This window comes from Hippoglossus stenolepis, chromosome 4 (assembly GCF_022539355.2).
Source record: "Hippoglossus stenolepis isolate QCI-W04-F060 chromosome 4, HSTE1.2, whole genome shotgun sequence".
NCBI classification, from domain to species: Eukaryota; Metazoa; Chordata; class Actinopteri; order Pleuronectiformes; family Pleuronectidae; genus Hippoglossus; species Hippoglossus stenolepis.
This window is the reverse complement of record NC_061486.1, coordinates 3,251,180-3,277,097: the sequence shown is the minus strand read 5'-3', so window position 1 is coordinate 3,277,097 and position 25,918 is coordinate 3,251,180. Positions and strand designations below refer to the sequence as shown.

The 25,918-nt window shown below is 44.0% G+C and overlaps 3 protein-coding genes across 3 annotated transcripts; 1 reads left to right on the top strand and 2 right to left on the bottom strand.

Moving 5' to 3' along the window:
- The first annotated feature begins 518 nt into the window (after positions 1 to 518).
- On the top strand, positions 519 to 4,682 carry LOC118106637 (THAP domain-containing protein 5). The gene is made up of 5 exons (XM_035155337.2): positions 519 to 684; positions 1,477 to 1,660; positions 2,655 to 3,409; positions 4,002 to 4,188; positions 4,278 to 4,682. Exons 1-5 carry the CDS (start codon positions 617 to 619, stop codon positions 4,395 to 4,397), a joined length of 1,314 nt encoding a protein of 437 aa, XP_035011228.2. The 5' UTR covers positions 519 to 616; the 3' UTR covers positions 4,398 to 4,682.
- Positions 4,683 to 9,705: 5,023 nt separating this feature from the next.
- Positions 9,706 to 10,990, bottom strand: LOC118105674 (claudin-3). The gene has a single exon (XM_035153445.2). It carries the CDS (start codon positions 10,844 to 10,846, stop codon positions 10,199 to 10,201), a length of 648 nt encoding a protein of 215 aa, XP_035009336.1. The 5' UTR covers positions 10,847 to 10,990; the 3' UTR covers positions 9,706 to 10,198.
- A 2,347-nt stretch (positions 10,991 to 13,337) lies between these two features.
- Positions 13,338 to 19,322, bottom strand: LOC118106206 (claudin-3). Its single transcript, XM_035154571.2, has 2 exons — positions 18,842 to 19,322; positions 13,338 to 14,397 (listed from the first exon to the last, which is right to left on the bottom strand). The coding sequence occupies exons 1-2, from the start codon at positions 19,320 to 19,322 to the stop codon at positions 13,739 to 13,741; spliced, it is 1,140 nt and encodes a 379-aa protein (XP_035010462.2). The 3' UTR covers positions 13,338 to 13,738.
- Between the last annotated feature and the right edge of the window lie 6,596 nt (positions 19,323 to 25,918).

The following is a 25,918-nucleotide window of genomic DNA, read 5'->3' as shown; positions in this document are numbered from 1 at the left end:
CATAAATTTTGTATTTATTTTATTGTTTAATTGTGTAATTCGTTTACTTTTGGTGGAATCGGGTAGCACATGTAAATATGCGTATTGTGGATTGAAACAATATAAGGTTATTCCACAGTTCCACAGCCAATAATCACGATGTAGACTCATGGATCTGCAGCTTTTTGTTAATGAACATGTTTTCACCAATCTAAAAGTCAGATAGATTTTATTTTATCATTTTAATTTTTAACCCAATCCTATTATTTTCTCTTTTGCTTTGTATCTTTATTACAACATATTTTAATAGTTTTTTAAATCCTATTTCATTTATATTTTATTTTTATTTTTAAGCCAATCCTCCTGCTATTTAATCTCTTGCTTTGTATCTATTAAAACTTCTTTCATGGTAATTTTCTCTTCTATTCAATCTCTTCTCATTGTTTATAATAATAAATGTTTTATTTTCCATTTCAGCAAAAAAACAACGTGTTTACAGCCCTGTGATGTCGCGGGCATATGACGTCGCTCGCGTGTGAACAGCTGATCGCGTGACGTCACAAGGCGCCGCCAGCTGACAGCTCACTCGCACGGAACACGAGTTTCCTGTTGTTGTGAAGTGAGCTGGACCCGAGAGATGCCGAAGTACTGTTCGGTCCCGAGGTGCAAGACCGAGTCCTGCAGCGGAACCAGGAGCTTCTACAGGTCAGACCCGAACCGGGGGAGGGGGGGTTTAATTCACTCACCTTCAATCTACTTTCTGTGTCTCTGCCCGGAAGTTGAGAAGCTGAACCTCTGAAATCAACTCGCTTGTGTGAGATCTGTGGTTTTCTGATGTTTGTGGAAAGTCCTGAAAGAACCAGGAAGAGAAAGTGAAGAGAAGCCATCAGTGGTTTTATCTGTAAAACACTTAGAACTCAACTGTCTTCCTCCATGAAGGAAAAACTCTGATCTCACATATCAAGATACATGTTTTCACATCAGCTAATATATCAATAATTATCAGGATTAATGTCTCATTATCATTTCTTCTGATCCTTCTTCTTCTTCTTCTCCTCCTGAGTGAAGGTTGTTGGTTTCAAACTCTTCTTCATGAGCAGAGAACGATTTATTTATCATAGTATTTGTATTTATTTAGTTAAAAGTCACGTTGGAGGCTGTTTTTCTGTGATGCTGGTGTTTATTATTAATTTACCTCTCACAACACAAGTAGAAATAGATGACATGTAAAGTATGTGTGGGGGGGTGGTAGAAAGCAGCAGCAGAGAACCAACACCCATGGGTGCAGTTGTCCTGTATAAGAGAAACTTGTTTATTATGTAAAACACTGGAGGTGAATTACATTACACGCTGTGGTTTAATGTGACAAGCTGCAACGCGATGAGTCCACAGAGTCGTCAAGTCACATGATCACAGTGTTAACGCTCAGACTTTCCAATGTGTTCTCTGCATTTTTCACGTTTCTAACTTGATATTAAACTCATCCTTATATTCCAGGTTCCCTCTGCAGGAGCCGGCGCGGCTGCAGCAGTGGCTGAGGAACATGGGACGGGAGAACTGGACTCCCTCTCGACACCAGTACATCTGCCACCAGCACTTTGCGGCGTCGTGCTTCAGGGTGCGCTGGGGGATCCGTTACCTGGAGAGCGACGCCGTGCCCACGGTGTTCCAGGAGGTCGAGGTAAAGAGAAAAGAGAACGAGGAACCAACCACACAGTCTCGTACTCACGATTCACGGCTGCACAGTCATTATATTATTTTACTTTGCAGAATACTTGAGTCGTTAAGAAGTTGCGTTACAATAAACAGTTTAGTGATCAGGTTTATTCACAAGGATTCTATTTGTTTAACTGATATTAAAACTAATAATTTACAGAATAAACAAAGCAGAAAAGTCGCGGATAAGTTTTTACATTTTATTTAACAAGAATCTTTCTTTTCTTAATTCAAGTTCTATATACGTCGTTGTGTTTGTGTTTTATTTGTATTTATACTTATTAATAATAAAGTTTATGGTTAAAGTGTAAAATGTAATCCCTCAATTTCCTTTCTTTGTCGTACGAATTTGATAAAAACATTTAAGGAAACTCTCTCTTTGTTTAGTTTGTATATCAGCTGATAAATTGGCATTGGAAATCGTTTGACTCCCAAACCTCAGTGTTGATATCAGGCTTTTCAAGTCTGTCCGGCTCTAGAATCAACACACACACACACACACACACACACACACACACACACACACACACACACACACACACACACACACACACACACACACACACACACACACACACACACACACTTCTCATATTATAAAGATGTTTAATTCTTAATGGGCGAGTGTGAAGTAGTTCCAGTGATGCATCAGCAGAAATTTAACGTAATATTCACAACTATGTTTTCATGAGTGGAACAAGGGATGATTGTGTTTTCATGACCTTAGAATGAGTCGTTTGTATTTAAATCAGCTGCTGCTTCTTTTCCACGGGGGCTGCCATGTTGCTACAGGAGCCCAGAAGGGTCAAACCAAAAAGAGAAGGGGGAAGCGTGAGGCGTCGTTAATCAGCTGGTTGCACAGATTCGCTAAATCCTTCACACTCAGCCGATGCTTGTGCAGCGTTATGCAATAAGTGAGTGTTGCATCGGTCCCAACACACACTTCTGCTTCTTTCTAGAAAAGAAAAGCTGCTGAGCAAAGTGAGAAGAGGACAAAGCGTGTTCGCCTGCACGGTGATGACGAGAGGACGGCGGCTGTGGACGCTGCGGAGGTGGAGAACTCGCTGCGCACGGTGCACCTGTATGAGATCACGGTCGACCCGTCGCAGTGCGGTGGAACCGGCCTGGTGGAGTCGAGCGATGGTGTCAAGTCTCTCCACGCAGACCTGAGCACGCTGACATCAGTGGATGGATTCCAAACAGGGACGAGTTTCCCTCTAACGTTATTCCAGACCGTTGACGACATGAGGGAGAACACGGAGGTGGTGGTGATGTCTGACGGCTCCGCTGCTGAAGGCCAAGATGAGCTTGTGAATGGAATCGCAGCCGCCATTTTAACTCGGGGCCACGACTCCACCCTGGGTCGTACAGGCGAGGCTGTGGCGTCCCTCAGGGCTGAAGACGTGACGTGTTTCACAGAGGAGACCATCAGCTTCCAAGGAGGCCGTGAAGTCATCGCCTACTTAGAGAAGATACCGAGCGTCCTCCCCAGTGCGTCCTCCACCCGGCTCGTCTTCACCCCGAACACGGTGCTGTCGTCCGCTCTGAGCTCCAAGCCCATCTCATCCACTGTGCCCATAGTGTCCAAACACGCGCCACCTCCCCCCGCGGCGCTCGTCCTCACGGTGGAAAGACTGGACACGGACGAGGGGGATGATGGGAAGTCAGACGAGGACGGCACAGAGCAGCCGGATCACCAGCTGGAGGAGCACTGGTGAGAACCTTCAGGGGAAACTTTCAGAAAGGCCTCAGAGTTCAGGGTTAAGAATGGGAACCGAGTCTTAGATTCAAACTTATGCACAGAGTCAGTTAGAATGATTGACTTTCCCCTCATGAATAATAATAATCATAAATGTTGTTTATTCAGCAGTTTTTAAGCTTAACAACAAAAGGCTTTTCAAATAAAAAAAATAAATCAGAAATCCATGAAATCCCCCTTGAAGGACATGATAAATAAATAATATAGTTGCTTAAAAAGATAAAATAGGAAGAACTGATTCTACAATCAGTCAACTATACTATTCAATTATAACACAATCAAAATAAATAGAAAAATGAAATGGTGATTTAAACAAGTTAAATCTGCTTGGTCCAAATTTATATTTGGATCTGCACCAAATTGCAAATATCAGTCTCCTAAATATGTCTTGATTTATTTTTTCATCAAGATCCATGAATATTGTTTCTGGGAAATTGATGAAAATGTCAAAAAAATACTTTCACAACGTTGAAGAAAGTATAAAAACACATTCCTGTCTTCTCTCCCCTGTGTTTTCTGGTGTTGCTCCTCACACGTTGTTTCCCAGCTACCACAGGAACAGTCTGAGCAAAGAGCAGCTGGAGGCGATCGTCTCTGAGCTGCAGAAGAAGGTGAAGGTGCTGCAGCAGCGTCACCGCCGTCACCTGGAGAAGCTCCTGGGTCTGGAGAACACGGTGATCCAGCTGAGACAAAGCAACCTGCTGAACGAGGAGCGGCTGCAGCTGCTCGAGCGGGTACCTCCGTGAACCTGAGTGTAAAACAATGACTTACTGTCGTGTGACGATGTGAAACGCTCACTTCTCGTCTGTCCCTCTCGCTGCAGGCGTACGAGCAGACCAGTGCAGCGGTGATGGACGCTGGAGAGACTGTGGCCATCATCTTTGAGGAGGACACGGCCGCGCTCCTGTACACGCCACTGGACGACGCCGAGGAGGAGCTGTGACTGTCCACATCCTGTGTGTGTGTCTGTGTGTCGTGTTAAAAAACACCATGACACGGTTGATGCTGTTGAAAACGAAGCACTAACTACAGTAGCTGTTGTTTTGTAGTTTCCTGATGTGTGTGTGTGTGTGTGTGTCTGTGTGTGTGTTGGTGGTGGGTCTGCTGTTAGCTTTGCACAAACACGGATGAGGAATAAGGGACGATGTTGAATGTTGTGTTTTATAAACCTCACCCCCCCCTCCTCCTCTTGTCTGACCCAATAAAGTAATTTGTTTATGATACTGTACGTTCACGTCTCAGCTTCTTTCTGTAGCTGCTGGGAATCTGTTCAGTTGTTGACGGAAGCAAAGTTGACTCATGAGCGAGAGTTGGTTTCAGTTGTGCGATGCAGGCGACTCGTCACGCCCTGTGTTGTTGTGTGACGCTGCAGGTTCGGTCGGTGGAAGTGTATTTGTGTTTCCACATAATGACTCATAAGTGCAGCAGTGACGGGGACGAGCTGGTTTGAACAACAGCTCTCAGAGGCTCCTCAAGCAGATTCACTGTTTAAGTTGAACTGAATTAAGTACAATGGAAATTATTAAGATTAATATTCAATTTACAGTTATTTAAATATATAAATTGACTTAGAAGTTGTACAATAGTAGATGAAATATAGTATTTTTCTTTACAGTCTATTTTTCATTCCAGGAAATTGAACTTTACACTCAAGCCACATGGTTACTGTACTCTACTGTACTCTACTGTACTCTACTGGAACTTTAAGATGTTAACTGAGTTATGTGGAAAACAGTGATGAGTAAAACACGTCACTCTCCTCGTGTCCATTTTCCAGATCTGAGTTAGTTCTGTTATCCAGAAAACTCTGTCGGCCTCTTGTTTGGACTGTGTGCTGTCTCAGTCTCCACTAGATGGCAGTAGAGGCAGCTGTATCACACTGTAAAAGTCATCACAGTAAAATTTAAATGTTGGAATTTTTGGGGTAAATTGGTGAAAGAAAATCCAAAATGTTTTTATTATTTTTACACATCATTTATTTGTCTAATGAACATCTACTATTCATTGATGTTTAAATTTACATGTTTGGCTTTTTCATCTCGGCATCAACTTATTTTGTGGCCCCGACATGTTAGAAAATTAACGTTCAAAATGATTTTAATGTTTTCTAAAACTCAACATTGTAAATTAAGATGAAGAAAAAAAAATTGCTGCATGAGAAAGATGTATTTCTCATTTAGTTCATTCATGGAGTTAATTTTCTGGGCCCGTGTCTATTGATAACGACACCGTAAATACCCCAGAATTAACAAAAAGGCTCATTTCCACCTGTGGATCCTGGTCACATGTAAAGTTCAAGATCAAATAACAACAAATAACAAGTTAGATGTTTAAAACAGTTACAATGATAAGATAATATCAAGTCAATAATAGTAGAATAAAGATGAAGAAGCAGAAGACGATCATAGGTGGAAATTCTGATTCAAGAGAAAGTTCAAGGAACCAAAGGATGAATCTTGAGTTGTTCCACAGTAATAACAGAGTAAAAATCCTTTAACAACTAATTGTTGCAGGTTTTTAGTTTGACCACACGAGAGCAGCAGATTGTTCTGATTGTTTCTTTGGGTGAACGTTTCTCATCGAGTCGGTGACAGGTTGTTTTTACTGCTCTCTGCTCTTTTCATGTGAGATGATCTGTGTGAGAATCTGTCGTTTGCACTCGTTTGTCTTTTGATTTCAGGTCATTTTAAAAGTTCCTCACTCAGCCTTTTTCTTGTCTTTTTCACCAAACGTGTTTTATTCTATCACTGCCTTGTTGAAACCGTAACTTTCCGTGTTCACAGATCCTCTCTCTCATTCGGCCGGCGTCTCTCCAAACACCAAACATTGACCTCAGTCGTTCGACCGCAGCGCTGAGCAGTGATGGTGAGAGGGAGAGTTTCTTATCTGAGCTCAGACGCACGACTGGAATGTACAGGGAGGGATCCCGATTTATCAGCAGGTACATTTGAACATAAATCTGCTTCACCAATGAGCTCACACACACACACACACACACACACACACACACACACACACACACACACACACACACACACAGAAATAGATTTTGCCAGTACGACCTGACCTCAGTAAACCTGTGGCACATCCCTCTCATGCTGGTTTTCCCCTGTTAACGTCCCCTCAGTAGTTCGGTGAAGACTCAGCGGCTGAATCCTCAACTTTTCCCTTTTCAACAGATGATATTATACTTTTTTGATATTAGAGGAAATTAAATGTTATATTTAATTTGTTCGGTGGCCCTGACAACACAACAACAAATCATAAAACTCAACAAATAACAAAGCACAACAACAGGTACGCACCATTGACGAGCCTCGTCGCTGATTGGACAGCTTGAAGGGAGATGATGAAGAGTTGAGGTGATGCAGGAATGTGTCACTAGTTGAACTTTCAGCTGAGTAACAGGTGGAGAGAGAGAACGTTTGAAACTCTTGACAGCTCACAGGTGATTGGCTCAAGGCGAGAGCGTCAGGCTGTGATTGGACGAAGAGAGAGAGCGAGAGCGGGAACCGTGCACGTGACTGAAGGAGGAATGAAGACGGACTGAACTTCAGCTCAGAGTCATTAAGGTCGTTTCAGTGTGTGAGAATGAATGAATGACAAAAATGAAAAAAAATAATTGAAACTGTTAAACTTGATTCAATCTAATAACAACAAACTACAATTTTAGAGATGATCCTGGGATCCTTGTCTTTGTTGTGAGTCTGTTGTGTTAAGTTCGACACACACAACTTTGTGGATGATTTAAAGATCAGGCAGTAAAACCTTTCCTGATGATAATAATATGATAATAATAAACTTTATTTCTTTAGCACAATATAGATACAAATATAAACATGTTGAAATCTAATCCAAAATAAGAAGAAAGACGATTTTAAGAAACACAAGAACATGTTAAAATTACATTTAAAAGAAAAAAGGAAATGAAAAAGAAATGAAATATAAACTAAATGCATTATTATCATTGTTGGACTTAATTTTGTGTTATTGACGGATTTTATTCGTCACATTTGATCTTGTTTAAACTCTGTGCAGCACTTTGTAACTCTGATTTGAAAAGTGCTGTATGAATAAAGTTTATTACTATTATAATGTAATAATATCTAAATGTAAAGGACACACACAGCGAGGGGGAAACAAAGAGCTGAGGGGCTTTTCCTCCTCAGGTAAGAAGCCTCAGTGAGTTTCCGTTCCCACTGACTGGACACAGTGAGTCTGTGTTATTTCCAGTGGGTGTGGGGTGTGTGGGGGGGGATGGAGGCTTTTCTCTTTCTGCCTTCAGGTGCCAGGAAACCTCTCTGCCCTTCACATTCCCCAGTATCGGTCACGTGACCACAGTTTGACCAGAGCCAGCGGAGCGAGACCACAGAGACTCGCAGAGTTCCTGAGTACCTCCTCACCGTTTTCCTCATAAGTTACTTTATTAATGATTGACAGGTTTCTTGTCGTAAATGTGTGTTTAAGGGAATATGTGTCATTTAATCAGCAAATAAACAATTTATCATCATAAAAGACAAATTAATTCACAGAATGCTGCAATTCTATTTATTTTATGTTTCAGCCATGTCACCCAACCTGGATTATATGTATTTATCATGACATATATTACAGCTTCATGTGATCCTGAACACAAATGAACTTGTAGGTGATAATGTTGTAAAACTTCTTTTCATCACAACCTCAGAAACTTGATGAGTCTCTTGTCAAAATATCACGAAATACACACATTTCTCACGACGGAAACTCAAAACAACAACAAAACAACACGTGGGACGACAGGATATTAATAAACAGCAGCAGAGGAATGAAAGTGTTTTAGTTTGTTGAATTTTCAACGTTTTTAATCAGCAAATAAATAGTTATGTGTTTACTATATGGATTTATCATGAAATATATAATATATTACATTATTTGGCAAACCTGACTTCACTTCAACACAAATCTAAACTTAATCTGTTATGTACAAACTGAAAGATATTCGGGTGACCATGGAAATATGAAGTACACTATGTGGACTCCCTCCATTATAATTAATCTATAGGGAAATTGTGGGATTTATTTTATTATATTTGTATTTCAGGCATTTTAAACTTCCAATTCAGCTTCATGAATAAACTCATTACAATATGAACCGATCTGTGATCTGTAGTTAATGTGACCGTGACTCATCGTGAGCAGATGTCGAGCCGTCGCTCTTTGTCGGAGGCGACACTGATCCTGCCGCGTAACGTGAGAGATGCACGGAGGCTCCTTTCCCATATTTACTATGAGATGAGCATGAATTTTTCAACAGGCCTCCGTCACCAGGTGTGAGTCCACAACACTGGAAGACTCTGGACTCATGGAAACTGTTGCTGATTGGACAGATAAAGTGTTTTCACCCCTCTCTGTTTGTGTGTTTGTGTGTTTGTTAGCAGGATTACACACAAACTACCTGAAGGATCACTACAAAGAAAAGGTAAAAAGATGTGGAATGGGTTTGAGAAGAAAGTTTGATCTTTAACATTGGGAGAGTTGACCTTTTCACTGATAATAATCGACGGATCTTGCTGAAAGGAACTGATATGTGTGAGTGTGATTGAATTGAAGAGGCCTGCTGGGCCTTGGTGGAGTTTTAGAAGATAACAGCTCAGAAAGGTGGACGAGAGCCGAGGGAAGTGGATCCATCCAGGAATCTGCCACGAGGACTTAAAGCCTCAAAACCCTTGAGTGGAAAGTGCTGCTCCGAGACTCTTCTACCTTCATCCCACTCGTCGGCCAACAGGAGTAAACACGGCAGCTCCCACCAACCGATCTGTGTAACTGTATAAATATGTGGCGAGTGTTTTGGAAAGCAGCGCCAGCAGCTAATCATGCAAACCTGTCGAGCACGACTTCCACTCCCTCTGAGCTCACCGCTTCTCACCTCCGCCCGTTAGCCGATCCCGTGGCTAATTGTCGGGAGCGCGTGTGGTTAAATTGCCAGGTAACGTGGACCCGGGGATCAAATGTCAGGGTTCCGTTACAAAGGCACCTGGCAGCGTCTCACTGACTCACGCTGTGCAGGATGTGAGGTTGCAAAACCTCGAATGAAGCATGAGCATAAAGAAAGTAATGGGTTGAAGGGAAATAAGAAAAGATGTCGTAGAAAAAGTCACGTTTATTAAAAAAAAAACACTTGTGAGATACATGTACAGTCGTGGAATATAAGACACAGAGACATTCAAAGTCCTCTGCCACGTCCTCACCCCCCACACCCTTAGCCCCACTGCACAAAGAGCTGCGTTTAATACAGTTACTACAAGTTTTCAAACAGTATTTACAGCATGTGAACCTGTCGATGATCGTTTAACACGTGAACTTCTTTCATTTAGTTCCCAGAAGTGCTTTTATTATGAAGGTGGTGACACATGAAGCAGTAACGGTTATAAAAAATATTCAGTCGTAAACATGAAGGGAGCCTGGACTCTGTTAAAAAAATAAGTGATTTTACAATTATTATTATTATTGTGGTGATGTAAAAAATAAAAAAGGCACTGAGGATATTTATTTAGTTTTAAAGCTAAAAAATACAAATTCCACTCAAATGTCCTTTGCGAACTTTTACAGCCTTAGAAAAACAAAGAGCCTCTTTCACAGATTCCTAAACATTACAGGTGAATTCAAACACATCCTTCATCGTGGAGTCTCCTTGCTTCCTTGTCTCCTTGTTCCCTCAGTGCTCCCTCAGTGCGAGCAGTTCAGTTCCTTTCCCACCGTCACTCATACGTAGTCTTTCCTCTCTAGCCCGGGGCCTCCAGCGGACCGCGGGGCAGAGTACGCCATCCTCGACGGGTTGTACCTGGTCTCACGTGGAGGACAGGAGCAGCAGAGGAGGCCGCCGCCGAGAATCATGAGGGCAGCCGCCGCCCAGCCGATGTAGAGCGCGGCCCCCAGCTCCCGCCGCTGAGCGTCGGTGACCAACGGGTTGTAGAAGTCTCTGATGATGGTGTTGGCCGACCAGGACACGGGAACGAGCTGCATGACCCCGGAGACGATGAAGAAGGCACCGGAGATGATCATCACCTTGGCCTTGGACGCCTCGTCTTCAATGCAATTGGTGCACTTGGCCCCGGCGATGGCGATGAGCACGGCGACGATGGCCAACAGGATGGAGATGACGGTGAGGGCGCGGGCGGACTGCAGGTCTTGGGAGAGGGCGAGCATGGAGTCGTAGACCTTACACTGCATCTGCCCCGTGCTCTGGACCACGCAGGTCATCCACAGGCCCTCCCAGATGATCTGCGCCGTCACGATGTTGCTGCCGATGAAGGCCGTCACCCTCCACATGGGGAGGGCGCACGCCGCAATGGCAATAATCCATCCCAGAATGCCCAGAGAGATGCCAATCAACTCCAGCCCTACAGACATCCTGAAACGTCTTCTTCTTCTTCTGCTGCCGCTGCTGCTGCTGCTGAGGAGATCACAGAAAAAACTAGATCTGCAAAGAGGGGGAAGAGTCAACCTGAGACCCAACCTGCAATTAAGACAACTTCGGGCTTCGCATCTGTGAGACTGTGGTGATCTGTTGCCTCGACTTCACCAGTATCCTTTATAAGGCGGACCAGGCGGAGGGGAGGAGTCCTCGAAGGAGCTGACATCATGAAAAAGGGGAGGAAGGAGCTGAGCAGTCGCTGCTATCAGTTTACATGGCCGGCTTCCCAATGGGCCTGTCCACTAAGAGGCCCTGTGCAGCCGAGAGGGCACGAGTGGGCTGTTAGAACCAGAGAAACGGCAAAATGAAGACGTTTGAATAAGATGAGTCGTTCACTTTATCTAACAGGGAGTGGCTCGTATGTTTCTACACTCCTCACTTGTGTATAAGATCAGTTTGGTTTCCAGGTTTCGGTCGTAGATAAACTTCTGCAGGTGTCTGGTGATGCTCCTTCACGTCACTTCACAAACAAACGCCTGACCTCCATGTCTCTGCCTCCTTATCATCGCTCTGTGGTGAAAACCTCTCGCTCCATCCAAACATACCAGCGTGTCAGAGAACTTCTCACCTCCAGATCGACGGCGGTGTCGATGAGGTCATGCTGAGGGATTGAGAAAAGGTTTCATAGGAACAAGGAACTTTCTTAAACTCTCCTCCTCGTCAGAGTCGGAGCCTTATCTCCGACGGGCTCTAACGATCCTACCTGTCTGCAGACTGCCCTTGAAATTCTTCGGGACAGGGTCTGTCTCCCTGTAGCATCCCCCCCCTCCTTTGGCATTCTGTGGCCCCGGTGTTGACAATGCTCCCCCCCCCCCCACCTGTGCAGTCTCCCCCTCCCCTCACATGAAACGGGTCCATTGTCTGGGAGCAGGGAGCCGAGTGTGGAGAAGCCGACAAAGCAGCGGTTCATGTTTTCACGGAGCAGCACAGACATGTGGGAGACAGACAGGTGAAGAGATGCTGGGATGGAAACTCCCATCGGCCGAAGGGGGAAACCAGTCCAACACTTTCCTCTGCTCACGTTGATGTAAAGATCAAACATCTCACCGGGTTGATTTCTAAACTGCTTTGTTAAAATTCCTCAGTTTAGACTGAAGATCGAAAAGTTTTTTAAATCATCCCTCAAAACGAGCTTTTACTTGATTGCTTTTTGCTTTTCATTTGTCCTTTTTCATCGTTTTCCATTTATTCCCTTTTGACAATACTTAAAAAATATCGAAAACGCGATATTGAAAAAGTTACGGATAATTTTGTTTAAAGGGGACATAGCATGCAAATTCCACTTTGTTAGTGCTTCTACAGGTTAATGTGGGTATCTGGCATGTCTACCAACCCAAAAACTCTGGGGAAAACACGCTTTGTTATAGTTCCTCTAAGTCATGCTTGGCGACTCGATTGCGCTTCCTGGGTATTGTGTCGTAACAAGGAACTGAAGTCTCCTACATGGTCTTGGCCCCCGTCCCCCACTCGTTACTCGGGTTTACACGGCGAGCAGCGCAGCGCCGTTCCCAAGCACGCAGCCGGGCTGTTCACACGGACGAGCATTTCTCGCTGGTCACCGCGATTCACTCCATGTGGCATTTGTCTGGATCGTTGGGACTGGGAGGCTGCAGCAGCTGCTCGAGCGACGCCGCCTCCTGCGTGAGCTGGAATTTGTGTCAGCGCCACGCAGCGGCATTGTGGAGGACTTCCGCAGTGTTCAGCGCTACTGTAACCCCGAACCGACATTCAACGGGTACAACAACAAGCGGAGAAAGCAGAATCGGGGCTGACCTTATATACAGTCTATGGGGCTGACCAGCGGAGAAATGCTCGTCCGTGAACAGCCAGGCGGCTGCGCGCTGAGAACGGCGCTGCTCGCAGCGGTCCTCACACTGCCAGCTGTGGAAGACTTCCGCAGTGTTCAGCTCTACTGTGCGGGTTACAGTAGTTCGGTACAGTAGTTACGCCGGTACAGTAGTTACGCCGGGTACACGGACTCTCTGTCTGTCTGTCTGTGTGTGCTTGTAGTGGATGGGCAGAGGGGACATTTATTGTGATTGGGAAAATTAAACCCAGGACAACAAGGGAATACAAAGTATGATGCATATTTGATAATTTATATCATATAAAATATGTAATTTATATCGTTTAAAATCATGGGGGAGGGGGAGCTGGCTCATTAGCATTTAAAGGAACAGGCACTCAAAACAGGTCACTCTGTGGAGGGCTGTTTTATACAGGGTAAAAGGTGCTGTTTTAAATGATCCTTGTGGTATTTTGACCAAAGTATGTTACAGACATTTCATTAAGACCCCAAGGAACCATATCAACTTGTGGTAAAATGGGCATGCTATGTCCCCTTTAATACAATTTTCCTCAAACTCCTTAAAAGCAGATATTTTTTCGCCTCTGAGCCTCAAATAGTAACGAAACAGACAAATTCAGTCAAAATCAAGAACTTTAATGAAAAAACATGTCAACAATGCAGATGAGGAGATTTGAACAAAGATGCATCAGGTTGCTTCTTCACATTACACAAATAACTCATGAAACACAGTTAAAACAGTAAAAAAGTACGACCGCAGAAACATGTGTTCTCTAAATGTAGGAAACAAATCGTACAAGTAGTTTAATAAAGTATAAAATAAACATCACATCACGAACATATAGTCGTAGCTTCACTATCCCAAACAGACACATTAACAGAGGAAGCGTGTTTGGTGTCAGCAGCTTTTCCTCCATCTCAACCCGACGTGTTCAGATCCGTGTTTCAGTTCAAATTGACTCTCGTCTCTGAGCAGTTTTTTCCGTGATGGTAAAGTGTGAGAAAAGCTGCAGGAGTGAGTTCAGACATAGTCTCTCCTGTTGTAGTCACTTGGGGCGATCGACCGGGTTTGCGAGTAAATCATCTTGGACGGCGGCCCGTACCTTTTCTCCGGTTGCGTGGGGCAACTGGAGCAGAGGACGCCGCCGCCGATGAGCAGGAATGCGGCCGCGGCCCAGCCCAGGTACAGAGCTGCGCCGATCTCCCTCTTCTGCGCCTCGGGGATGATGGGGTTGTAGAACTCCATGATGATGGTGTTGGCGGACCAGGACACGGGGATGAGCTGGGTCAGAGAGGCCAAGATGAAGGCCACGCCAGCAGCTATCATCACCCGGGCTTTGGCCGTCTCGTCGTCCACGCAGTTGGTGCACTTCGCCCCCATGATGGCCACCATGACCCCCAGGACGCCCAACAAGATGGAGATGATGGTGAGGGCCCGGGCCGCCTGCAGGTCGCCGCTCAGAGCCAACATGGAGTCGTGGATTTTACACTGCATCTGCCCGGTGCTCTGGACCACGCAGTTCATCCAGATGCCCTCCCAGGTGACCTGAGCGGTGACTATGTTCACCCCGATGAAGGCGGTCACTCGCCACATGGGCAGGGCGCAGGACATGATGGCCAAGACCCATCCCAGGACGCCAAGGGCCACTCCGAGGATCTCCAGTCCCAGTGAAGGCATGTCTGAACTCTGTGAGGCTCCGCGGTATCAGACAGGAGGGGATTGAGGGAGTGAAGCTGAACGCACATATCAACACAACTTTTCTCCAGAGCAGAAGGGGGAGTTTCGCTGGTTATTGGCCAGGGAAGAGTTCAGATTGTCTTGTGTCCCACCTCGTTTGAGCGGCTACAGAACAAACAAAACACCAGCCTTGGCATGTGAACGGCCTCGGCTTAATCATTCATCTTCCTCGGGCCCCGGTAGCGCTCCCACCTGTTTGGGTGAGGGGAGAGTAAACAGAGGGCCTGGATCTCAGCTCGTCTGTGGTTAAAGGATAACAGACACAGTTAAGATCTGTGGATGAATGATTGAAAGAGGAAGGAACCAGCTTTCTCTCTCTACACTCGTATCGGAGGAGATTTAAGATTCAGGATTCACATTTCTGACCTACAATCATTTTGTTATGTTAGGACTTTAACCTGAACACACATTCTCTGCATTCATTAGATCAGGAACATTTTGGGAACTGATTTCTATGAGTGTGTGAAATTTGTTGCAGCTTGATTGAATTGACGGGGGCTGCTGGGGCAGAGGTCGGTGCTCTCATGACGCTATGAACAATGTTTAATGAAGCTGTGTAAGAGGGAATTAGGGGTAAAAGGATCATTCTCTGATACTTTGCTAAAACTAGGTCTCTTAATGTTTAATTTACTGTAACCATCATTGTATAAAGGGCCCAAAGGCCTTTTAAGGAACATTGGGGGCTTTACAGGAACTTGAATTGAACCCACACCAGAGACATCAAACACAAACATCTCGTCTTCAACCGAACTTCTGAGAATCTGAAGCTTTTCTCAGAAAGTGGTTCTTTGTCACAGTGTGGACGGTGGCTGCTCGGCCTTCCCCCCAATTTGGGGCAGATCCAAACAAAATATTAGCGGATTGTAGTTTTTACTGCGGCAGAGAGAGTTCATAAATACTGAAGAACACAGAGGTGGTGAGGAAAAAACCTTTTCGAGAGACGATGACGATGAAAATGTTTCTCTCGTAACTATTCTTGACCATTTATAAGGCATTGAACTTTTCGTCTTTTGTTCCTTTTCATCCGAAACAACAAGATGATCAAATATGATGTAATAACATCGGGGGTGTGTTGAGCTATGTGCTTTCTGCAGCTTCCCTGACAGGGTTCTGTGATTAATCTGTTTCCCTGGTGACCGTGGGAGCTTCATGACGGAGACCACATGTGGGAGCTGCAGTGCAAACAACACAAACCCTCTGTACATATGCAGCATGTGCACGTAGAGCTGATAAAAAACATCATTTATGAACCAGTGTGTATTTCTGTCAGGAATCAAACGTGTGTTTCCAGTGTTACAAAGAGAGTGTGGGTCTGAAACAATAGCTGGTGTGCCTCTGTGTGCACATGGGTGGTGGGTGGGTGGGGGGTGTGTTATCAGTGTCCTTGCTCTGAAGGTCACAGTGTATCAGGGGCTTCTGCCTCAGTTTAACTGTTGCACGTGCCACAGGAAAAAAGACCCTCCACTATTTACACTCCCACCTCCTGTAGCTTCAGGAGTCATTAATCGTTCCTACAGCTTTATAGTTCACTTTGCTATTCATTAGTAAAACAGCTTAAAAGAAAGGAGGATGCTGAAAAGAAAGAGAAGCTGCTTTATTAATATTGTGCAATTATTATGGCAAAAACCCTTGTTTTCCCGGTTAGGGCCTGGTATCACGTGATTGGGCGTAATACAGAACTCCAAATCAGCTCTGAAGGCTGTGCTGACTCTGTGTGATTGAAACAGTAAGGAGAAGGGATACAAAAGTCCTTAATTTTGCCCCAGACTGAAGCAAGGCATCGTTTTGACGTGAGTAAAAAAAAAAGAGTTACAGTCACCTGGCAGAACAAATGGGGAAATAGGATCCACACTCCTTGAAAGTGTGTGCATGAGCAGGCACAAATCCAACAAGGGAGAGTACAGGGACGCTTGAGCGAGCACAGACTCACGTCAGAGGAGGAGAAGGTGCAGTTCACGACACACACACACACACACACACACACACACACACACACACACACACACACACACACACACACACACACACACACACACACACACACTTGTGCTAGAAAGAACAAAGAAAGTGACTAAATACTTTTATTGGACAACAGTTAAAGATGTTATTAATGTACAACTACTAGTAAATCTGCAGTTATTTGTATAATTGTGCATCATCACACATCTCACTGACCACGAGCTGGAAACGCCTCGAGCGGATTTTAACGAGCGTTTGCTAACGATCATCATGTAGTGAAACATTCGCCACGAAACCCAGTGATGACTTGCAGCCAGAGAGCTGCTCACTGAAGCCATTCAATCAGCTGCAGGACAAACAGATAATTAAATGAAGCCAGTTCCTCTCATCTCATCTTGGTTCTGTGTTTGCAGGTTTCCCACGTCAGAGGCTGAAAGAGCAGCATCGGTCTCCAGGGTTTTCCGGAGGTTACCGGGACCTTTCTTCATTTGGTCGCTCATGCAGTTTCACCCCGTGAGAACAAAGGACAGCACATCTCTGTATCAGCTGGTGGCTCAGATATCACATCATCTTCATCGTCAGCCTCAAACAACACTGGGCCTGCCCTCTGCTCTCCTGCTGAGGATGTTGAAGATCTGCAGGAAACATGTGGCACAGATCTAAAGAGCTGTTTGTGGACGGCTCGACCTCCATGACCTTGACCCACTCTCAGCCAGAAGCTCTTCAGATATGGTCTCTTGTGGTTTTTTATCTTTTTGCAGAATTCCTCCCATTTTCTTCTCAAAGCAACATCGTGGAAGCCTCTTAACAGTTTTATGATGATGAATCTTATTGCTTCATCTAATCAGCCCCCTTTTTATGCAGTATCTTTTTTTGGCAACAATAATGTACTATTACTTGCGTATTATTTCTGTATTTTTTTTATTTCCCCTTATCAACACGGTTTTGCTATCGTTAAATAAAGTCTATTAAAAATTCCACTTTTACAAAACCGATTTATCCTGAGAGGCCTTTCTTTCCCGACAGCACCTGCTTTTATTTTGACATTTCGAGCTGCAGAGTCTCTGAGCGTCTCGATACCAGTGACTGTGACTCAGGAGGCGAACAGCTGATCAACAGGGTCTTTGTGGCTCCGCGGTCCGGGTCACGTTTCCTCGCAGATACACACTTTTTTTTATCTCTGAGTCAGTTTCACCCTCACAAACGGAGGACAGGCTACAATGGAAGGGAAGCAGAGGGTGATCTTCTGAAACAAGCCCCCCCATTGTTCCTCTCACCCATTTGCATTGAAATGAAATACCTAATTTTTGTGCGCGCCGGTACAGCGCTCATTGGTCGGAGCCCTGCAGCGGCCACATACCTCCGTGCTCGTGATGTTACACTTTATATCTATCAACGTCTGACTCCGTGGCAAAGTTACAAACTGCTAAATAACTTGAAGAAGGTTTTTCTTTTCTCGTTTTTAAAAGTTTTAATCTGAGTTATCTGCATCTGGATATCAAAGACATCTTAATTCAAAAAGAGACAATCTGCTTGTGGAGCGGTAATCCCTGATAACCCAGTGTACGACATGTGATGGAACACGTGCCACTGGAACTTTTTTTCAGTTTCGGAGTTTCAGGTCAAAACTGCCAGACAACGCAGCCAAAGACAACGTGATTTGCAAGCTCACAAATCTCTGGAAAGTGAGTGAGTGCTGGTGTTCGTCCACAAAGTTTCAAAATCAAGATTCGCCCTCATTTGAAACTCACAGTTGTTGTTTTTTCCAACGTACGTGCACCAGTTTTCAGATCAGCATTTACAAGGTTTCAACCCTGGAAGACAAACAGCTGCACTGATGAGAGACCAGGTCTGTAGAGAAACACTGTTGATGAAGTGCTGCAGCTCTGAAGGAGGAAAACTCAAATACAAAATAACAGAGATTAGTTTTTTTCAGCCTGCATTAAAACATTATGCTTCAAAACTTAGTTTCAATCATGCAAAACTTTTTTTATTTTATTAGATTTTAAGCTTTCAATGCCTTTCTTCAGTTTCAAGATAAGACATGTTTACTCCATATAAAATGTTTTGAAGTTTTTAACACAAAAATAAAAGAAAACACAAGACAAATGGTCGTGACATCATCAAATCATGAAGCATGAAACCCGACAGGCTGCAGTAAAATCAGCGCCATCCTCCGCACACTGAGCACAGACGTGTCAGTGTCGGTTATTGTTTCTTCTTCTGCGCTCACACACGTTTACACATAGTCTCTTCTGGTGTATCCGTTCACTGACAGGGTTTTGACAGCCGAGTAGTCCACACGCGGCGGCACAGGGCCACCTCCCCTCGGCGCCGCGGCTGGCCTGGGGGGGCAGGAGCAACACAACAGGACCCCCCCAATAATCAGCAGGCAGGACGCAGCCCAGCCAAAGTACAGAGCGTTGCCAAACTCCCTCTTCCCCGTCTCCTCCAGCAGCGGGTCGTAGAAGCCCAGGACGATGGCGTGGGCCGTCCAGGACACGGCCACCAGCAGCAGCAGTCCGGCCACCACGAAGGTTCCTCCAGCTGCCACCACCAGCTTCGGCTTGCTGCTCACGTCCCGGCTGCAGTTGGTGCACTTGGCCCCGGCCACCGCCAGGCCGATGCCCACAATGCACAGCACCATGGAGACGATGACCAGGGCGCGAGCCGCCTGCAGGTCTTCCGGTAGCCCCAGCATGGAGTCGTGCACCCTGCAGTGCATCTGACCCGTGCTCTGCACCGAGCAGTTCATCCACAAGCCCTCCCAGATCACCTGGGAGATGACGATGTTCTGACCGATGTAGGCGGCCACCCGCCACATGGGCAGGCCGCAGGCCACCATCACCCCCAGCCAACCGGCCACAGCCAGGATCATGCCGAGGATCTCCACGCCTGCGGAGTACATGGTGGGAGCTGGGGATGAAGAAGGAGCCGAGCACGACTGTGTGCCAGGTGTCTGTGGATAGAAGGCCCTCTGTGTCCGCAGGCTCAACCCTCCTGAGATGAAGGCGATATCGGATCTCGTTGACTCAAAGTCCTGCGTAAGAGTTTTAGTGAGGGTGAGAGAGGGGGGGGAGAACAGATTCTACCTTCTTTATACAGCTTAGACGACTGAAGGTGGAGTCAGCTTCAGGTGGCATCATGTTTACCTTCAAACTACACATGGGGACACTTCAAATTTGTATACGTACGTAAAAATGCCTTTAAATGTATGTATGGAAATCAGTCGTCCGGCTGAAACCATTTTGTGAAGAACAGTAAAATATTAAACTTGGTCTCTGGACACGTCATTTACACAGATTACACAAATACTTTAAAGTACTCAGTTCTGATTATACTAAGATACGAGTGATTCTTTTAAGTATTTTAAATTTGAGAAAGAGGACGTGTGACAACCTTGAAGAAAAGTGCTGAGTCACCACCTGAATGAGATCTCCATGCAAGATGAGAAGAGCAACAATGACCGGCCTTGTTTTTGTTGGTCGGCTCCACGATCCCACCTGAGAGGAGAGAAAGACACAGGGACTCATTCTCCTTCAATCCTGTCCTCAGGCCCGAGGCCGTGCGGCTCCACGTCCAAATAAACAAACTGGGAACATCCGTGAACTGGTGTGAGCCGATAACACTCCTCTGAATCTTAATGGCAAACGTTAAACCATGAACACATACCTGGGACTTAATGCTTGGTTATCTGTGGAGGTAAATATCCCCTTTGTACATTGTATGATCATTTATTGAGAATCTCAGTGGACAGAGAGCGCGTTTAGTTTTAGGATGAAACTGTTATTTCTGAGCAAGGCAATACAAATCTAACTCCACAAATGGACAAAGAGTTCAAACTTCTGTCAGAGGAAGTTTTTCAATTAGATCGATTCATTATTATTCCCTGAGGAAGTTGTGTGTTCATCCGTTCAGTTGTTTTTGTGTAATCTTACCACAAACGAACAAACACACAAAACTTCCAACTAATAAACGATCAAGGGTGAAAATATAACTGCAAAAGACCCAGAAATGTGAGAAAAACATCTCAAGTTGAATTTGCATCCTTATCTGAATCCATATTTATCCCGCTGAGCTCTTGATGAATAGAAAACAACGGTCGGGAAATATCTCCTCATGTATCTAGAACAGCTTCTAGAATCCAGAATAGCTCCTTTGTGCGACGCCAGGTGAGCTCTCTGTCATTACAGGCTTTCCTCTGATGAACACGGGTCACCTGGGGTCAGCGGGCAGAATGATCCCTGCTGCTATCTTGTGGTTTACCTCCTCCACATATCTACACACACACACACACACACACACACACACACACACACACACACACACACACACACACACACACACACACTCCCCATCCTCCCGCACCAACACAGACACACACCTGACAGAAACTGGTTAGTCAGAGGAATGAAATCCCAAAAAACATCGTTTCATCACTTTTTTTTCCTTCAGTTGAGAAAATGCTGCTCATTCAAACTCAAGTTTTCCACATTTGTGATATTTATGTTCACGGTTCGTTCTCAAAGATCATTCCTGTCACTCGAGGGCTGAGGCTTCATGATTGACAGCTGGGATCACTACTGAACCGACTCATGGCTGCAAAGGACCAAGGAAAATGATAAATATCTAATATCTAATATATTTTAGATCATTTGGACAGTGGTGGACGAAGTACTCAAATATTGTACCTGGTAAAAGTGCAGTAAAAGTACCACATTTACTTTTCTGCTTGAGTAAAAGTATAAGTACTTGCTTTAGTATAAGCTTAAAGTATTACAAGTACTTGTCGCCTATTCCTTAATGCAACGTCCTACTACATCATTATCTGTGTCCACTTAATGTCGTTGTAAAAATGTAGTATAGAGAAAAGTACAGATATTTGCTGATATGGGTAAAGAAGTAAATAGTGAAAGTATCCACAGATAAATATATACAAGTGAAGTAGAGATACATGAAACATGTAGTGATGCAGTACTTTGTCACATCCCACCACTGGAAGTTGAGATGCGTTACCGCTTTAACAAACTAATCCGGGAACCACTTTGGAGAATTGTTATTTATTTTAAAGATTACAATTGTACCTTTGTGTGCATTAAACTGTAAACATGTGTTGTTACAGGCAGGGGGAGCCAGCATCTCATTATGTCCTTGTTGTGTTGATTTATATTTGTCTCTGAAGAAAAACGCCCTGCATGAGAACAAGGTGGTGTCTGCGCCGTTAGTGTGTATTTACACGTGTGTAGTTCTCATATCAGTGTTTAGAAAAAATGTGTTAATGTTTACACACAAAACTCAGGTTGCCTGAGAAACTAACATCGTCTTTATCTCGTCTTGTAACAAACATCTGTCAAAAAGATTAACTTGAGTTTGTTGTTATAATTTGAAGTATCCTCTGTTTGATTTTATTTCTTTTATTTTATATTATTGGAAACGTTTTTAATCAGTTTGATCCTCTGATTTTATTTTACTATCACATAACATATTGTCACCTACAGTAAATACAGATTGTGATCGTTATTATGGTTCATTCCTCAGCTCGTCCTGAAGTGTCCACTGAGGTCTTCATCCTCGTTTCCATCCTGGCAGGGGAGCTTCTACTTCCAAGGGAAAATATTTTTATGTCTTGGAACCTCCAACCCTGAAACCCAGTGAAAACTCTGAGGATCGACAGATAAGCTCCGATAAAACAGCCTGAATCCCCACGTGTGATTGGTTAATGCATCTGGGAGACGCTCACATTTTTTTTGGCCTTTACAGACTCTGGGTTTTTCAGTAGCAGTAAACTGACCATGTATTTTTTCGCTCTGATAACAGCTTTGACCACAATGTGTCTACACACATGAGAACGCTTAAAAAGCATGTGAATTGCTCAATAAAGCAACAGACACAAAACCATTATTGCACAATGAAGGTAAACTGGCAGCAGCTAAGTCGTTGTGAAAGATTAATAAAATTTGCTTACATGCAGAATAAATATGTGAAATGCAGAACAAGGGATGTGTTACTCAAGAAGTTAGGATGTTGTTTTAGTGTCAAAACTATTTACAAAAAGCCAAACAGACCCACGTGAGCCCTTGTGAAATGTCTCTGTTGTTCTTTCTCTCTTTTCACAGGAAAACTGAGGAGCTACAGTGTTTTTGACGTTAAAACTTTCAGGGTCTTGATTTGTTCTTCCGTGCAGCTCGTTGTCTTCCAAGGTTTTTTTTTACCAACAGTAAAATGAATGTGGAGGCTGCACTGTAAAAAAAGAAAAAAATTGCTCAGTTAATTTTCAGACATCAATACAAGCAGTGTCCTCAAAACAAGCAAATCTGGCTGCAGTGCATGACGTGAATTTGTTGATGTTGAAAAACAAGTTGTTTTAGTCCATACAGGTTTAAAAGAAGTTCAAAAGAAGTCTAGTGAAGCTAATTACCACCCAAAACTAGTACTTACAAAAAACAACTAATTATACTTCAATTAAAAAGATGTTTTAAATGTTATTTGAAAACAAGGAAAGATGACAACTGTCTTAGATTTCTTTTATTTCAAAAATACAAGATAGACAAACTGTGCAGAGTTTACAAAACTTGTCTTGAGTGAAAACCTGCTCCCATCTGGACGGTTTCAGGAACAGCCCGTCGTATTTTTACATGAGCTTTTCCTTTATGAAACTTTTTTGCGAATCCATGTGACGCAAATATGTTATTTCTCTCACGCGATGAATATTTTTAGATTCAACTAAAGCACCTGTTGTGGTTTCAGGTCCACGGAACCTCACACTATATTTACCGTGAGTCACGGTTGCACATGCACATCCAGTTTGTGTTGTTTTTACTTGATTCGTGCAGTAAAATATCTCTAAAGGTCTTTGTCCCTGAACCTCAAGCCGTTGTGTTGTGTTCTTTTCCAAACACGACCATTATTTAGGGAGTGCACCACGTCCTCGACAGGTGCACTTACCCGACTGCTGCATTCCCCTGGAGATGCACATGTTCCTACTTGCAGAGCACCTTGCCAAACATTCACCTGAGCGGCAGTGAGTCGGACCGGTTTCTACAGGTGCTGGTGTCTAGTGTGGGCTGTTAGTTCTTCACATCAAACCTTCGTCGATCCAAAACCGTCACATTTGTCAACATAATTCAAAAACACGTGTTTCTTTAGATGTGTATTTTCCGCCACCGATGTGGGTTCACGTTTAAAGAAACAGCACAGGACAGGTTTTTTTAAAGCCCAGAGAGAGAAGTCCAGTGAAGGATGAACAAAAACAAAAACACACATTAGGAAGTGAAACATTCAAATTGAAAAATAAGGAAGCACTAGTTGCTTCTGTGTTTTGTGGGAAGACAACAAAGGCCTCATCACTGACATATATACGTACACGAATGGAACAGAAAGACTCCACAGGCCACAAAACCAACCCTCAGTCCCTCGCTATTTCACAACCTGAGCGGCTCACTGAGTGTAAACGGACGTTCGTGGCAGCTAAAGCAGAAATGAACTCATATTTCACACATTTGCTCGGTCACTTATAAAAGACATTAAATGAGATTTGCATTTGAAGCTTTCTCCATAAGCAAAATAACTAAAAAAAATCAACTCTACAAAGAGAAACATATCTGAACCTTCGTGTCCTGGAAAAAGAAAAAAACATTTTGTTTGACGTGTTGAGATATTTACACTTTACTTCATCTGATCTTCTCTCAAAGATCTTTTTTAATTTGTCCTTCGTCACTTGGTGCAGAGGCTTGAAGAGTTTCCTGTTTGTGTCATGTGACCACGTGTCAGGCCCGAACATGCATGAGTCACTGAAGATCCCACAGAGATACTGGCCGCGCCGAAATTATCCACTGAAACTGTGACTGCAGTGGAACAACGGCCTCGGGGCTCGCAGTGATGACATCACACACACACACACACACACACACACACACACACACACACTTCTGATCTCCTGAAAAACAAAAACAATGTAACCAAGAACAAATCCCATTACATCACAGAATATCTAATATTTCACACGTCACTGCTCAAAACGGATTTTTCTTATTCTTTCACGTGGATAAACATGTAAATAAAACATCGCACTTGCTGGTTTTTATTATTCTGAGCTAAATATGTTTAATCCTGGCTCGTAAAATGTCAGCCTGTTGTCATTTGAACCAAGATTGTTTGGGTTAAACTGATCAAATTCACACAATACATTTCTAATCATATTCTATAGCTACCTAACTTTTCTCTGCAAGGCATCAAGGGCCATTATTGATTCTACCTTCGCTAACCTCGCTAATTTTATAACTGCAAATTTATATACTGGTAATTCGTGGTTTCCCACCCTGAACGATTCTGTGTATAAAGAGGGAAACATGGCCGCTCCCCAAAAGTGAAGCCTGCCTCCTCCATGTTAGCAGAAGGGACATGGACAGTTAAAAGCCAAAGTGCACGTTACATTACTACGGCACAAATACACACAATGGCAGCGTTCGTATGGGGGATATTTTAGGCTTCATTTCTGGATAGTGGGAGAACTGGAGAACCGTCTCTATATACAGGCCGCGACTCGAACAGTCAAAATGGTTGTTTTGTAGTTAAACTTTTTATTAGCTACTCCAGCTAAAAAAAAAAAGCAGTTTAATACAACTGTCCTGCAAGAAATCCTCCTTTGCGAAGATGATAATTGTATTAAACTTAAAATCGGGATTACAAAATAATAGAAACACCTTTCAGCCTAAACAAACAAACAAACATGTTAGACAAGAAATGTTTTGAACTGGGTGTGACTAATAAACTGACAGCTATGTGTACACACACACACACACACACACACACACACACACACACACACACACACACACACACACACACACACACACACACGCACACACACACACACACACACACACACACGTTTGATTTTACATCAGTTGATTAACTTTAGATTCTAGGGAATTCTAGTCAAATTTAAATCCACAAAACGGCTGTGGTGGAAGAAGCAACTGACGGCACCTGGATATGTGTTGAACCTGAATTTGCACGGTGGCCCAGCCTTTTTAACTGAAGGGTTGGACAAGTGGGTGAAAGCAGGAGTCGGCCGTTACTGGGATGTCTGGGCTTGCCACAGACAACATGCTGACACTTGTCACTTCTGTTCCCTCGGGGACTTTCTCACGGCTGCACCAGTCAAGTCTTTACGTCACGTTGCTGCAGAATATGCTCCGGTTCCCTTTTGCCAATACGTTGCCTCAATGAGCTGCGTTACTTTCGGAAAAAAATGCAAACCATCCGCACTTTGCACGACTTGATTTGAATCAGTCGAAGAATATGCACGTGTGAGATTATTCCGTGTGTGATAAGTTGTTGCCGGCTTGTATGTGAAATGAGGCATGTTCTTGTCCGAGGCCGATCAGGACGCACACATCACATTAATCTCACCCTGAAACCATCTCTCCTCAGAGTCTTAATTGTGGAAATTCCTCTGAGCCTCCTTGTGTGTGGAACCCAATCTCCATAGCCAGGCCAAAG

What these genes read in the sequence shown, in the direction of transcription:
- LOC118106637 (XM_035155337.2), top strand. Translation starts at nt 617, where the DNA reads ATGCCGAAGTACTGTTCGGTCCCGAGGTGCAAGACCGAGTCCTGCAGC. An exon ending in CACCAGCTGGAGGAGCACTG is followed by an intron (nt 3,410 to 4,001) that starts GTGAGAACCTTC and finishes GTTGTTTCCCAG; the next exon opens with CTACCACAGGAACAGTCTGA. An exon ending in GGCTGCAGCTGCTCGAGCGG is followed by an intron (nt 4,189 to 4,277) that starts GTACCTCCGTGA and finishes CTCTCGCTGCAG; the next exon opens with GCGTACGAGCAGACCAGTGC.
- LOC118105674 (XM_035153445.2), bottom strand. Translation starts at nt 10,846, where the DNA reads ATGTCTGTAGGGCTGGAGTTGATTGGCATCTCTCTGGGCATTCTGGGA.
- LOC118106206 (XM_035154571.2), bottom strand. Translation starts at nt 19,322, where the DNA reads ATGTACTCCGCAGGCGTGGAGATCCTCGGCATGATCCTGGCTGTGGCC. An exon ending in GACGGGGAAGAGGGAGTTTG is followed by an intron (nt 14,398 to 18,841) that starts GCAACGCTCTGT and finishes CACAGAGTTCAG; the next exon opens with ACATGCCTTCACTGGGACTG.